General features: G+C 40.1%; 1 protein-coding gene across 2 annotated transcripts in view; it reads left to right on the top strand.

Moving 5' to 3' along the window:
* CNKSR3 (CNKSR family member 3) overlaps positions 1-9432 on the top strand; it is a 57791-nt gene extending 48359 nt beyond the window's left edge. For both annotated transcript variants that reach the window (XM_062640834.1, XM_062640833.1), the window contains 5 exons: positions 289-435; positions 2207-2340; positions 4759-4967; positions 5454-5543; positions 6934-9432. In XM_062640834.1, coding sequence (XP_062496818.1) covers positions 289-435; positions 2207-2340; positions 4759-4967; positions 5454-5543; positions 6934-7232 — 879 coding nt within the window. In that variant the 3' untranslated portion in view covers positions 7233-9432. The remainder of the gene's footprint in view (positions 1-288; positions 436-2206; positions 2341-4758; positions 4968-5453; positions 5544-6933) is intronic.
* Positions 9433-12684: the final 3252 nt, after the last annotated feature.

The following is a 12684-nucleotide window of genomic DNA, read 5'->3' as shown; positions in this document are numbered from 1 at the left end:
CTCAATCTGAGCACGTTCATGCATCCTTCTATGACTGGAACTGAGATATAAAGAGCATTGCTTGATATCTCAGCATTTAATTTACAGCTTAAGCAGAGGTCTCCCTTTGAAACAAAAGAACAACCTTTGAAAAAAAAAAGGAGCTTTCCAATTATTTTTTCATTCTGGCTTTTTTGGATGTTTCTCTCTTTAAGTTCATGTTAAAAGATAGTTTGACTTGGGAGATTTGGGGTTATTTGCCTTCAGAAAAGCAATACAAAAGAAAACATGTCTTTTATTCTTTTCCAGGTTGGATGGCAACTAAAAAATCTGGTGGCAAAGTTGCGAGAGAATCCTGCTGGAGTTAGGCTGCTGCTTAAGAAACGTCCTACTGGCTCTTTCCATTTCACTCCTGCTCCGTTAAAGAACCTGCGTTGGAAACCACCCTTGGTGCAGGTGAGAGGCTGATGGCTCAACTCTGATACTGGGATAGGAATGCCTTGGTTACAACTTGAAAAAAGAGAAATACTAGAAATGTTCCCAGGTACACATGTTTAACTATAGGTCAAGGAAGGTTAGGTGAAATAGCTGTCCTCTTCTGGCCCCTAGATAAAAGGGAGAATGTTCTTGCCTCCTCCCTTCTCTTTTTATTTGTTTTTTAAACCCAGATAATGCCTTCTTGATACACAAAGCAACTGGGTGTGTTGAACATTTTAATCAATCTGTGCCACTGGCAGAACTTCTGTGAGGCAAAACTGTTGAAGCCACTGATAAGTATGGAATTCATCAGCATGGAGTAATAAATGCTTCTTCTGTTTAGCAGAGTTAATGTTTTTGCTGAAATAACTTAGATTATTCTATATATTCATTCTCTTTTTAGTCTGGTGAAGGGTGGGAAAGTGTTCTTCAAGAAGTTAAACTACTTGTTTAAATAAGATTTGATTGTTGGGCAATTCACAGATTGGGTAGTGAGCAGGCAGAGAAAGTGACATCAATTCCTCTTAACCATACCGAGGAATGGCTTGTTGTATTAGGAAGCTTAGGGCTTAATGCTTACAGAAGGAAATGACCTAATTAAATCTAAGCTGATTATCTGAAGAAAACCAGGGAGAGTTCCTATTCCTACTTCTGTTCTGACAAAGGTCTCCCTAACCCTGAGAGGATAATTTTATCAATCTGTGAAATGCCAATGGCTGTCACAAGTGTTGATGCAGGCAGATTTCTCTCAGACCGGTTAGAAGATGCTCACTTGACTCCTTTTTTTCGTCCTTCCTTTCACCAATGCCTGTGTCTTGTGTTTGTGGGATTGTCTGTCGTTTAATCAGAGCCAAAGCTAAAAAAGCACCACCTTGTGAGTTTTCAAGGGTTACCCAAAGCAAGGACTGTGTTACCTGTGTGGAGAGCTGAGGTGCACTGGGATATAGGCTGTGCCCAGCAGCATTTCCTTAGGGGAATGAGTGATTGGCGAAGCCTGTTGACAGTTCTGGACTCCGATGTACTGATCAGTAAAAAGCAGATGCTTGTGCAGGGGTGCCATTAAGTGAGTGGCCAGAGTGGAATCCTGGGCAGCTCCTTGAAAAAAAGGGGCAAGTAGTTCTCTAGCCTAACAAAGGTGAAAGGGTTCTTCAAGACTTTTCTCTCCTAGAAGCAGACAAGAGCCTGGAAAGATGCCGGGGACATAGAAGTGAGCTACAAATAGCAAAATGGCAAACATGCTCAGATGAGCAATACTGAATATATTTTTACTTTGCCTCTCTTACCCTGATTATACCCCTTGATGAAAATTGTGGTGAAATTTACCATGTTCCTGCCTGTGCCCCAGTTATTAGGACTGTTTGGAATAAGAGTAGTGTGAGTTGGCTTCATAAGTGTTGTGGATCGTATCTGTGTTTAACAAATTGCATTCTTTTAATGAATCTAAAAATACAAGACGGAATTTCGTCTTTGTTGCTTTTTCTGTCTGTGGAATTTACAAGAAAAATAGGATTGGAAAGAGCAAAATATTCTTGAGCGATGCATTATCCATGATAGGATTTCTGTAGGAGGAACTGCAAAGCTAGCCAAAACTGAGGGTGGAGGAAAATGTAAATGCTAAGAGTTTTTAATGCACTTCTTAAGCATAGAAACAGTAGCTCACTAGGAGATAAAATGGTACTATTGATTATTGAGTTTTCTTTGAGAATGATATATCAGTGCTCAGATGTTTGACAGCTGTCTCACATTTCAGACCAGTCCTCTGCCAATCACGAGTCCTTCAACCCAGTCACCCGAAAGCACCGTGGATACCTCACTGAAAAAAGAGAAGCCAGCCATTTTGGATCTGTACATACCACCTCCACCAGCTGTTCCATATTCTCCTCGGTATGCAAATAAACATGTACCACTGAAGAAAAAACTCCTTTATTACACTTGTTTCTGAGCTGGCTTGCTGCTAGAGTTCTGTGCGGATGAGCTTGAGGAAACTGCAGATCTCCCAGACTTCTAGGTGTTTAAATGCATAAACTACCAGGATTGTAATAGATTTTATTATTAGAAGATCATGTGCTGTGTCAGTCGGAGTTGTTCCCAAATCATGAATGGATGTCATCCCTGGTTGTGGGGTTATGTTTTTGGTTTTGTTTAAATCCAATTGCACATAGCAATAAGATTTTTGTCTGTAACTTTTTCCACTGTGGTGTGTATGTGTTTAGTCGTTTGGGGTTTTTTTTTAGCAAGTTAAGTAACTGTTCTGGGAGTTAGGAGAGAAAAGTTCTAAATTGTTAAACTTGCAAGCTGTATAAACCAGGAATGTTCCCACTGAAGGGAAATGAGGGTCAGTTCATTCAGCTTTTATTTGTTTTTATACTTCAGTGTAAGCTATAAAAACACAAACCTGTGTACACACAAGGCAAAAAGGGGAGGGTGAGGGGTGTGTGGCATGTGTATGCTATGGCTAGCTTTTGTTTGTTCTCAAGTCCTTGTTGAATCATGCCAGAACCCTGCCAGCTGACATGGAAAGGCGATGGACAAAAGCGTTTTGCCTCTTTCTTGCTTCCTGGCCTGTGCCTGACATTTTAAGTTACATGTAGATAGCCCAACACAGAAACTATGGCCCTTTGCTTCAGGACTCTTATGAAAGGAGAGCTTGCCTCCTGTCATTTAAGGCCTGGTACAGTGTCAGAGATTGCATTACTGTAGTCATTGAGGCAGTGCTGGCACTGAGGGGTTCTCCAGGGTAGGGTCTCCTTGCTGAAGTTGGACCCACTTTGACCTGTTGTCTCCCTGTTTTCCAAGTTTATGTGTGCTCATTTCTTAAAAGAACAAAACCAACCAACCAAAGTCTTGCCATAAAATCAAGCATATAGCTTTAGCAGCTGAGTTGAGCATATCTTGGTCTTCATATTATATTTCAGGTGCATCGGTGAATTAAAAAAAGTCACAAAATTAAATGTAGTTTCAGATGCCTTTAGACCTGAATAGTTGTTGACATGGAAAAAATTAGTAATGCAAGATAAAACTTGTCCTGGATGGTGTGTGGAAAGGGGGAGGCTTCTTGACGTAGGCTTTTAAAAAAATCAAATGTGGGGAAGCTGTGGCAGCAAAGAAGAGGAGAAAGGGCAGATCTTCTGTCTTCTGTTTGGCTATTTAATTTCACTTCTGCATGTTTTGCTCTTCTCTTGACACTGATGTATTCGTGTGGCAATTCTCACCATTTTCCCTGCCATTGTCCTCTTCTGTTCTCTTCCATTCCTTGCATGGTTTTTCTCTGGTTCACACTGGGAAGGCAGAGAGCAGTGGCTGGTTTTCCCTCCCTGTGGCATAGTCTCCACGTGGTGGTGTTGTAGGAGAGCTCTCCTAATACATATGGTTGTGATGTAACGCTTCTGTGCAATTCTCAGTCCCTGAATCTCCATAAATAGCTCCTTCCCTTCACCGAGCTCTAGCATTGTTGTTGATGGAGAGCTGGAGTATGCAGTGCCAAGGGGGCTGTAGTGAATAGCAGGGCATGCATGTGCTTAGACAGTCTGCTGTGTATTTTTATGCCTGACTTGGCTGGTGATTGCTTTAAGCATTAAGATTGTAGCGTGCACGGGGAACGGGGGGAAAAATCTAAACCAAATCCTAATCTGGAGGGCAGGTTTTTTTCTAAAAGTACTTGGAAGTACTGGTTCTAAAATTGGCTGTTCTTGGCCTTTGGAACATGGAATTGCTCTGGGAAAGGAGTTCCTGCAGAAATTGCTTGAAATACAGGCACAGTGTACATACACTATGAATTTATTATTGAAACTCTGGAGGGGGTCTCACTTTTGGATGAAGAGAGGAGGTGATAAATATTCAGTGGCAGTTATTGGCCTCTTACAATGACTGAAAAGCAGAGTCCCTCAGAGGGAGGCAGTAAGTGTTGCCATTACACAGAGATGAGTAAGTCTATGTATGCACTCTTCTGTTGCAACTGTGTACTTAACAGGCAGCAAATTGGGAGCATTAGTACTCTCAGGGCAGAAAGATTTTATTTCTCAAAAGCTTTTTCAGGGATGGTACCTTGAAACTTCTTTGTGTGTTAAATTACTGGGTCATTAAAAGTGAGTTAGCATGGGGGGGAGCTTTCTTTTCTCCTTGGTAAGTGTGTTATAACGAAATTATCTATCACCTGACTTGGGTTACTTTTTTTCAGCTTGTTTGCAGCCCAATATCAGTTGTCAGGAGCATGACTAGGTGCTAGATGTATCTTCCAAACTCATTTGTGTCTGTAGCATGAAACTCTTTTAAGCTACTAACTGAAGTGAAATGTCCTTTCAGAGATGAAAAAGGGAGTTTTGTGTACGGAGGAGGCAACAAACCCAGTCAGCCACTACCTGGGTCCAAGGGTGCCGAGTCCCCCAATTCTTTTCTGGATCAGGAGAGTCGAAGGCGAAGGTTTACTATTGCTGATTCAAATCAGTTGCCTGTGTATCCCATCGAAGCAAATATTCTACCAGCTAAGATGAGGGAAAAAACACAATCCTATGGTGAGTTCATTCTTCTTTTGTCATTTCTGTTATGATAAACACTTTAGTCAGTTTGGAATAGTTTTAGAAAACTGCGTGTTAGGTTTTGTGGATGTTACGGGCAGTCTGTGCAAATTGTGAATAAAATAATGAAACATCTGAAATAATTTCACTTAGATGCCATTATTTCTTTAATGAATGTCATTCAGCTGGGGTCTGCTGCTACAGATGGCCATTTCCATGTGTATTTTGAATATAACTTTTGGTTATTATGTTCACTGTTGCAGTAAATGAGCAAGAGTCTGGTTGTTCAATCTCAGCACATTGCTTTCTTATATTTCAACTCTGGAAGTATTCTGATTTTATACCCCCCCCCCCCCCCCCCCCTTGCAATTTTAACTCTTTATTGTTGTATCTCTCCCTTTGCTTAATTGTGAAAAGTACAGTTTTAAAACTTGGTTTCCTAAGCTTAATGTAATTCCTCATAACCTTCTATGTTGCCTTCAGGAAAACCTCGTCCTCTGTCAATGCCTGCTGATGGGAGCTGGGTAGGAGCTGCAGAGCCCTTCTCTAGGCCACGAGCACCAGGGAGAAAAGGCAAGGTTTTCAGTCTTGTCCCTCTTTCTCTTTCATTCATCTCCAAAATTTCTTTGGGGTGAACTGGGTGGAAGTGTTTAAATTAGGAATGAAGAATTAGTGTTTGCATATTGCTGAACTGATCCAAGACAAGAGTTGTTGATTTTAGTAGGAATGCTGCATGGTAGTTGTGAAATTTGTGAGGCTACTCAGTGCTGGGGCTCAAGCTTTTGTTGTCTTGTCTTAATGTTCTTGTGAACACACACCCTTTTCCCTTTCTTCTTCATTTAATATTGATCATAAAACTGCTTTGTTGTTAAATCTTTGTTTGTTTAGCTCACTGTGGAGGTTGTTGTGGAAGCAAGCTCATTCTTAAAAGTGAAATGTTTAGGAGTTGTTTTTTTGCTGCACCTGCTGTTAGAAATTAACATGTTTTGCAGATGACACAGAATGGCAGACAGAAGCTCATAACATTGGGTGTTAGGTTGGGTGGCTTTTTTCATTCCCATACTTATCTCGTTGGCTTCCTTTTGCATCTGAAAGTCTACAAGTCCTGTTAGAGTGGGAAATAAGAAAGGATGAGTATTTACTTTATTCTTGAAATCTGTTATCGAAAGCTAATGTGTAATTCTAGGCAACGTAGAAGCTGATAACAAGAAACTTCAACTTGGAGGGATATTGGAAGCAAGCTAAGTAACAGGTCTAAGAGAATGATCACCAGGTGGCAGGGCTGGATTTTGTGTGTATGGATTTGGTATTTTTTTTCTTGGTTGGTTTTGCTTTTAGTTTTGTGTTGGCTGTTCTTAGCACTTGAAATGTACTTAAGTGCTGTGGGCTTGTGTGTAAGCTGTATTGGGTCAGAAAAAAGACTTGTCTGGCCCAGTAGGATGTCTCTAGCAGCTGCTCTGGACAGTTGTCTAGGGAAGAGTAAAACCAGAGAAACAAAGGTCAAAACCAGGGAAGTGCTTACATCTTTATCTGCAAAATTAATTTCTGTGTCCAGAGTAATATCTGTAGCTTTTAAGTTAGTCATGAGTAACATGCAGGTAAACATAGATTGAACTCTGGTCTATCAGCATATTCAGTGACACATTACAAGAAGGTTTATTGGGTCTTGCTCATGATAATTATGTACATGAAGGTAGTCTGCACTAGCAGGTTTGTAATTTAACAGCCAAATGGTATTGTCTATGTGTGAGTTGATTTTTGTTGTTCTTTGTGTTGCTTAAAATATGAAAGATGCAAAAAGCCATATATCTGTTGATAGCTGCTTATGTCGAGGTGTGTTTAGAAGGGTAACCAAAATCTAGGTAATTTGAACTGCAACCAGAATCTCTTTATCAAAATAGAAAATGTTAATGGAGGATTTTGAAGTCAGCAGTAATTAGTTTTCTTCCTCCTGTTTGTGCAGGTGAAGATGCCCTCTGCAGGTACTTCAGTAATGAAAGGATACCCCCAATCATTGAAGAAAGCACCTCCACACAACACCCTCTCTCAAGGCCAGTCTCTGAGAAGCAGTTAGTGAGGGGAACAGATTATATTCGAGGCAGCAGATGTTTTATGAATGCAGACCTCCACAACAGTGCAACAATTCCTTTTCAAGAGGAAGGTGCTAAAAAATCTTCTGTTACATCATCCACAAAATCTTCCTCCACAGAGCCCTCGCTGCTGGTCAGTTGGATCACAAGACTGAAACTGTTGACTCACTGACTGTTGTTCACAGGACTGTTACCAAGTGCCTTTGCTCATCGGTCAGACTTCTCTACTTTTCAGCTTAACTGGTGCATAGTGACTAATGTGGTGTTCTTTTCCTGGAGAATCTTAGATTTTTGCCTTTTCATTGGTGATTTTAGATGGATCAGAGGGTTTTGTAGTACAAGGAGGGAAGAAAGATACAGATCACGTTCCTCTTCCTGGCCAAAAGCTGAGGGCATTTATTCCCCTGGAAATGAGTAAAATTTCAGTGATACAGAGGCCATGCATGACCTGAAACATGCATAATGACTCAGAGGAAATCATTGCATTACTGTAAAGTCCAGTGGCACTTCAGTTGCCTGGATTCTTAGGGGCTGGTGTGACTGGCTGGGTGTCAGAGTATGTAGAGCTCAGCAAAAGTCGTGTTATTCTCCTGACCAGGAAAGACAAGCAGGAAAACAGCAGTTTCATGCAACTTAGCAGTGCTATTGCAAGTACTGCACGAGATCAGCCTTGTGAGGAAGTAGTAGTGTTGCCATTCTTCCTCTGATATCCAGAGATGTTAGGAAGTCTTAGGAAAAGAGTTCTCTTACCCAGAGATCTTAAGAAGTTGGACTAATTTAACTATAAATCAATCCAACCTGATATATAACACATTTTACTGAAATCACAGTACAGGTGAAGAGCGCTGAGCAACTATAGTTCTCATCCGTAAAGATATATGGATTGCTACAACATAACACGGAAATGCATCTGTAGAGGTGGTAAAAGAATATATATTTTTCCTTAATTGTTTAAGAATGATTTGCTGTTAACCAAAGTCAGTTTTTAAAGGCAGTCCTGTTGGACTTACAAGAACTTTTATAGTGGTTCAGATTTTGAATTACGTATTGTTTATGAAAAATATGTGCTAATACATTACAATTGTAAGACCTCTTGCTATTTTCTATATAGCTCAGATTTTCTCCTCTCCAGAATTTTAAAGTAGCATTGGGTATTTTGGGAGGAAAATAAAACTTGTTTAACAAAAGAAGAGGATATTAAAGAGGTATTGTTTAAAACTGAATGTACATAAGATTGTTGGTATGAAACAGTTGTGTTTAATTTAAATGTTAAATACAGTTGTATATATTTTTTACACTTAAACAGATACAGTTTGTACCTTCCTGTACTGCAGTACTGGGCACAGACTAGTCAAATGAAAAGAAAAAGTCTTTTGCATTCCCTGCTTAATAAGACTAACTATTTTCTTAGATGATACATTGCCAACAGCCTTTACTCCTTTGGCCTTGCTGAAAAGATGAAGAGTTTATACTTAATAACAGGTGGGGAGGGAAAAAGGAAGGTTAAATGCTAGTTTGGACTGGGGCAGGAATTGTATGTGATAACAGAAGTTATTTAGGGTATGTTAAAACATACCGTAAGCCTGGCTGTGAAGATGAGGCCATTCTGCAACAAGCTTATGACGTGCTACACCCCACAGAGACAGTGTGTTAAATTCAGTTCTCAATTATGTTTGATTGTGACTCACTGGTGATTTAGCTGGGGGCTGGCCTGAACCTTTCTCATCAAAGCAGATTATGTCTGTCTTAATGCCACTCTTCCCCACTCCCTCAGATGGCAGTCTGTACTAGAGGCATGGACAAATACAGCTGAGTACAGTTGAACCCTAGAACAGTTTGGTCCTGCCCCTGAGATGAGGGCTGAAACTGCCATTGGTGTAGGCGCTGTGGTGTAGTATAGCTGAGCCCCAAACTGACTGACCGAACTGTTTTAAATTAAATCACAATTACTCAACAAGATAAGAGTCAGGGATCTTGTCTAAATAAGACTTTAAAATGGAATTTTTGCTCATCTTTAATGTCTGGTTTTCCATGGTTTAAAAATGGAGGTGACCATTAAGCAAGTGTCTTTTTTGGCTCAGGTGTGTGCAAATGGTGTCCAGATGATTTCTTTACCAAAGAAGGAAGCATGTATCTTGTATTTCCTTTCCTTTTGTATTTGTTACGGAATGTTAATAATGCTAGAAAGCTCTTTCCAAAGAGGGCTGATGAAGTAAGTGGGGACTCCGACTCCCATCTAGAGGGAGGCTCAGTGTTGTGTTGAGAGCAAGTGTATGTGCTGTTGCCACTGGGTGATAATGCAATTGGTTGAATAAGCTGCTGCAGATGTGTAGTGGCATCTAATAAAGTCCTACGTTTTTGTTTCAGAGAAACATTGAAGTTCCTCACTGCATGAACACCAAATGAGAGGGAAAATACAAGTACCTCACCTTTCTTGATGTCTGTGCACAATGTTTAATATTAACCAGCTGTTGCTTACCAAATAACAGAGTGGCACAGATCATGTAGTACTATTGTTACCATTTGGGAGATATGCTACTGTTGGTCTGGGAGAATGGTTTATGATGTGGGAAATACGCATAGCAGTGCATGTTGCAACATTCCAAAGTGTAGGTATTTTTCTTCTTTACAGTAACAGCTCTCCTGTTAGAAGCTCTACTGGAGAGGTATTAAAAATTCATATTTTTCAGATCGTTCCTTTTGCATTTTAATCTCAGAGAAGGTGATATCTGCCCCATCTTTGTGGAATACCCATCTCTTGTGCTAGTCCTCTTTCTACCATATTAATTGAAAGTGAGGGGAAACATCTGAAAAGTCTGAACTCTCAGATCTTTGTCCAAGAGGTTAAATTTGTGAAAGATGTTGATTGCTTAATTTCTTACCGTGTATAGTGAATATAGAGGGTGTTCTGTATTTGGGGTGTTTAAAAGAAAGACCCACTTATCTAGGAACCAATCACAGATGTTGATATGTTTCTGGCTTAATCTGAGAAAAATGTAGGTAACAAGTTAGTGTAATATGCAACAACTTGGCTTGTCTCTTGGCATTGAAGTACATGTATCTGTTATAACAAAAACTATGGCAAGGTTGACTTCCCTAATGAGTATAACATATGTATCCAAATATCCTGTTGTGGTACAGTACTCCATAATACTCTGGACATTCTGTCAAGGTAGCAAAACAACACAGTTAATTAGAAAAGATTGTAAAACCCACAAAAATAATAGAAAAGGCACTCTTGCATATATGTATGCTGAGATTTCAGGAATGTGCACTTCAGAAATATTGAGCAGCCTTCCATTTAGTCTGCAGAATACTTGCAAGCCAATTCCTTGTGTGTTCCCTTACATAATCAATTGCAAGAGAATGCTATTCTAGATGGTAATGAGGAAGAGGAAATAAGACATAAAAATGAATAGGGCTGACTTATAGAGACAGAGTTCAAGGTGATTCTTCAAGCAATGTGTTTCCCCTAATATTATGGAATAATGATAATATTAGGCATAATGAAATTATTCAGTGTTTGACTTCTGGCTGGCCAACAGAGGTGACAAGAGTACTGTATTATATTGATTTTATGCTAAAAAATGAACTGATAACTTTTTGTTTCGTCCTAAGCAGGGCTTGTTTTAAAAACAACTTATTCCATAAGCTGGGTGCTCACTTAACAGAAAAAGCGGGGAGGGGGAGAGGGCAATTCTAAAACTTGGCCAAACCAGGAAACTGATGGTGAGGACCAGCTTTATAATTGGAGAGGATAAAAGCATTTTTTTTCACAAAAATTGTTTTCTTTTGGTCCAAATCTTATGTCCTGCTTTATTGCATTCCCAACAGGCAGTCTTCATAAACTACTCTATAGCTGCAGCCATACCCTGAGTAGGTGAAGTTAAATCCACCATCAGGCTTAAACTTTGACCTTGATGATAAATTCAGCTCACCTTTTTTACAGGTTTTACTTTCTCAAGAGCTTTTCTACATTCATCAGTAAATTTTTGGAGTCTCTTCTGCATGATCTGAGCTGCAAGGCTCTTGTGTGCATGCGTTCTCAGAACTGCCTTTGACAGCAGGATTGCCATTTTGGAGGAGGATGTGTGCTGGCTTGTGCTTGTGGCTTCTGGACTCAGATAACTTTTTTTCCCCAGCTTCCACTGTATGTGCAAGTGCCACCCTCTCAGAGTTCAAAATGCCTGTGCCCAATTGGAAATATGTGTTTAGTGCTTTGGAGTAAACTGACTTTGTCCCACTGTACAGCTGTGGCTCATTTCTTCTCTTTAGTCTGAGTTTTCCTTTGTATGTGCTGTGGCTACGGAGCACACGCTCTTTGTGGCCGCTGCCGGCAACTGCATAGAAATGCTTTTGTCATCTTGCAGGCTTCAAGGTTTTAGAATGGACAAGAGCTCTCAAGAAAGCTGCCTACTTAAACTAAAATGTAGGAAGAGCACTTCAAAAAGGCTCAGTTTGGAGAATGAAGGAAGAGGGGCCAGGCTAAGCTGAATGTATGGGTCTGTGTTGTGTTGAACACTCTTTCAGCTGTGTAGCACTAACTGCAGAGAAAACAACCCACACAAGTGCTACATTCCCATTTGTTGCTACTGCTACATTTGTGTGGTGCTGGAATATGAAACAAGCAGTCACTCAAAGTAGTTATATATAGTTCCACACATGGAACTTGAGCTGTAAGAAGCCTGACAAAAGCAGTCAAGAGCTCCTGTCAATATATAATTTCACCAAATTCTACTGCCTACACCGCTGCTGCATCAGTTTAAAATAGTAGCCCCTCTTTATCCCGTTGCCTGCGCGTTGTTAACCCAGCTCTCTGGCAAGTGCCAGTTTTGCCTTCTCTTTTGGTAGTCAGTAACTGCTCGTGAGATTGTGTCATTCCCACAGTGGTCCAAAAGCTTGCTTAGTTTGGGTTACTCACGACTCAATCCAGAAGTGGAAAGTCAAATTTAAAACCAATATTACTGGGCCAATATCACTTAGAGTTGGGATTTTTTCTACATGTACTAAATATGAAACAGGCAGCAGTTCTCTGTTATGCATACTTTGCCAGTAGGAAATAAAATGAGGATTACATATTTGGTGGAGGAAAAAAATCCAGACCTTTGGGTGTCCTCCAGTTCCTGCCAGTGGGAGAAATGTTTGTTTTAGCATGACATAGAATAGATGTGAACATTTATTTTTAAACCTCCCTGTGTGGCCACCTCATCTGATCAGGATGATGTAAAGCCACTGACTTTCCCCCTTAAGTGGTTATGGAATTAACCTAATATATTTTTTGATGACAGGGCAAAGATACATTTTCTTAGGTGATAATATGATTTGTTACCTGGGTATGGAGACAGGAATTGACCATAAAACAAATGCTGGACAGTGCTGATTTACAAGCAGAACTGTGATTACAATTTCTGTTTTTTCCCTGGGCAGAGGTGAGGATGGAAGTTTATCGAGCATGGTGGCAGCTTGGCAGCAGCCAAAGAATTAGAGGACAGCTAAGTCCAAGATACAGTGCCACTCTCAGCAAAGTTCTTTGAGGTTTTTTTGGTTTATTTTTTGTGTTTTTTTTTTTTTTTCCTCTTCTGTAAGTGTAGCTCTCTTTGAGTATGGATGGGCCAGAACAAGAA

The sequence above is a fragment of the Pezoporus occidentalis genome, unplaced genomic scaffold, assembly GCF_034315485.1.
Source record: "Pezoporus occidentalis ecotype Australia unplaced genomic scaffold, CSIRO_AGI_Poc_V1 ctg67, whole genome shotgun sequence".
In the NCBI taxonomy this organism is placed as follows: domain Eukaryota; kingdom Metazoa; phylum Chordata; class Aves; order Psittaciformes; family Psittacidae; genus Pezoporus; species Pezoporus occidentalis.
Note: the sequence above shows the minus strand (reverse complement) of the source record. Positions and strands in the feature narration are given on the sequence as shown.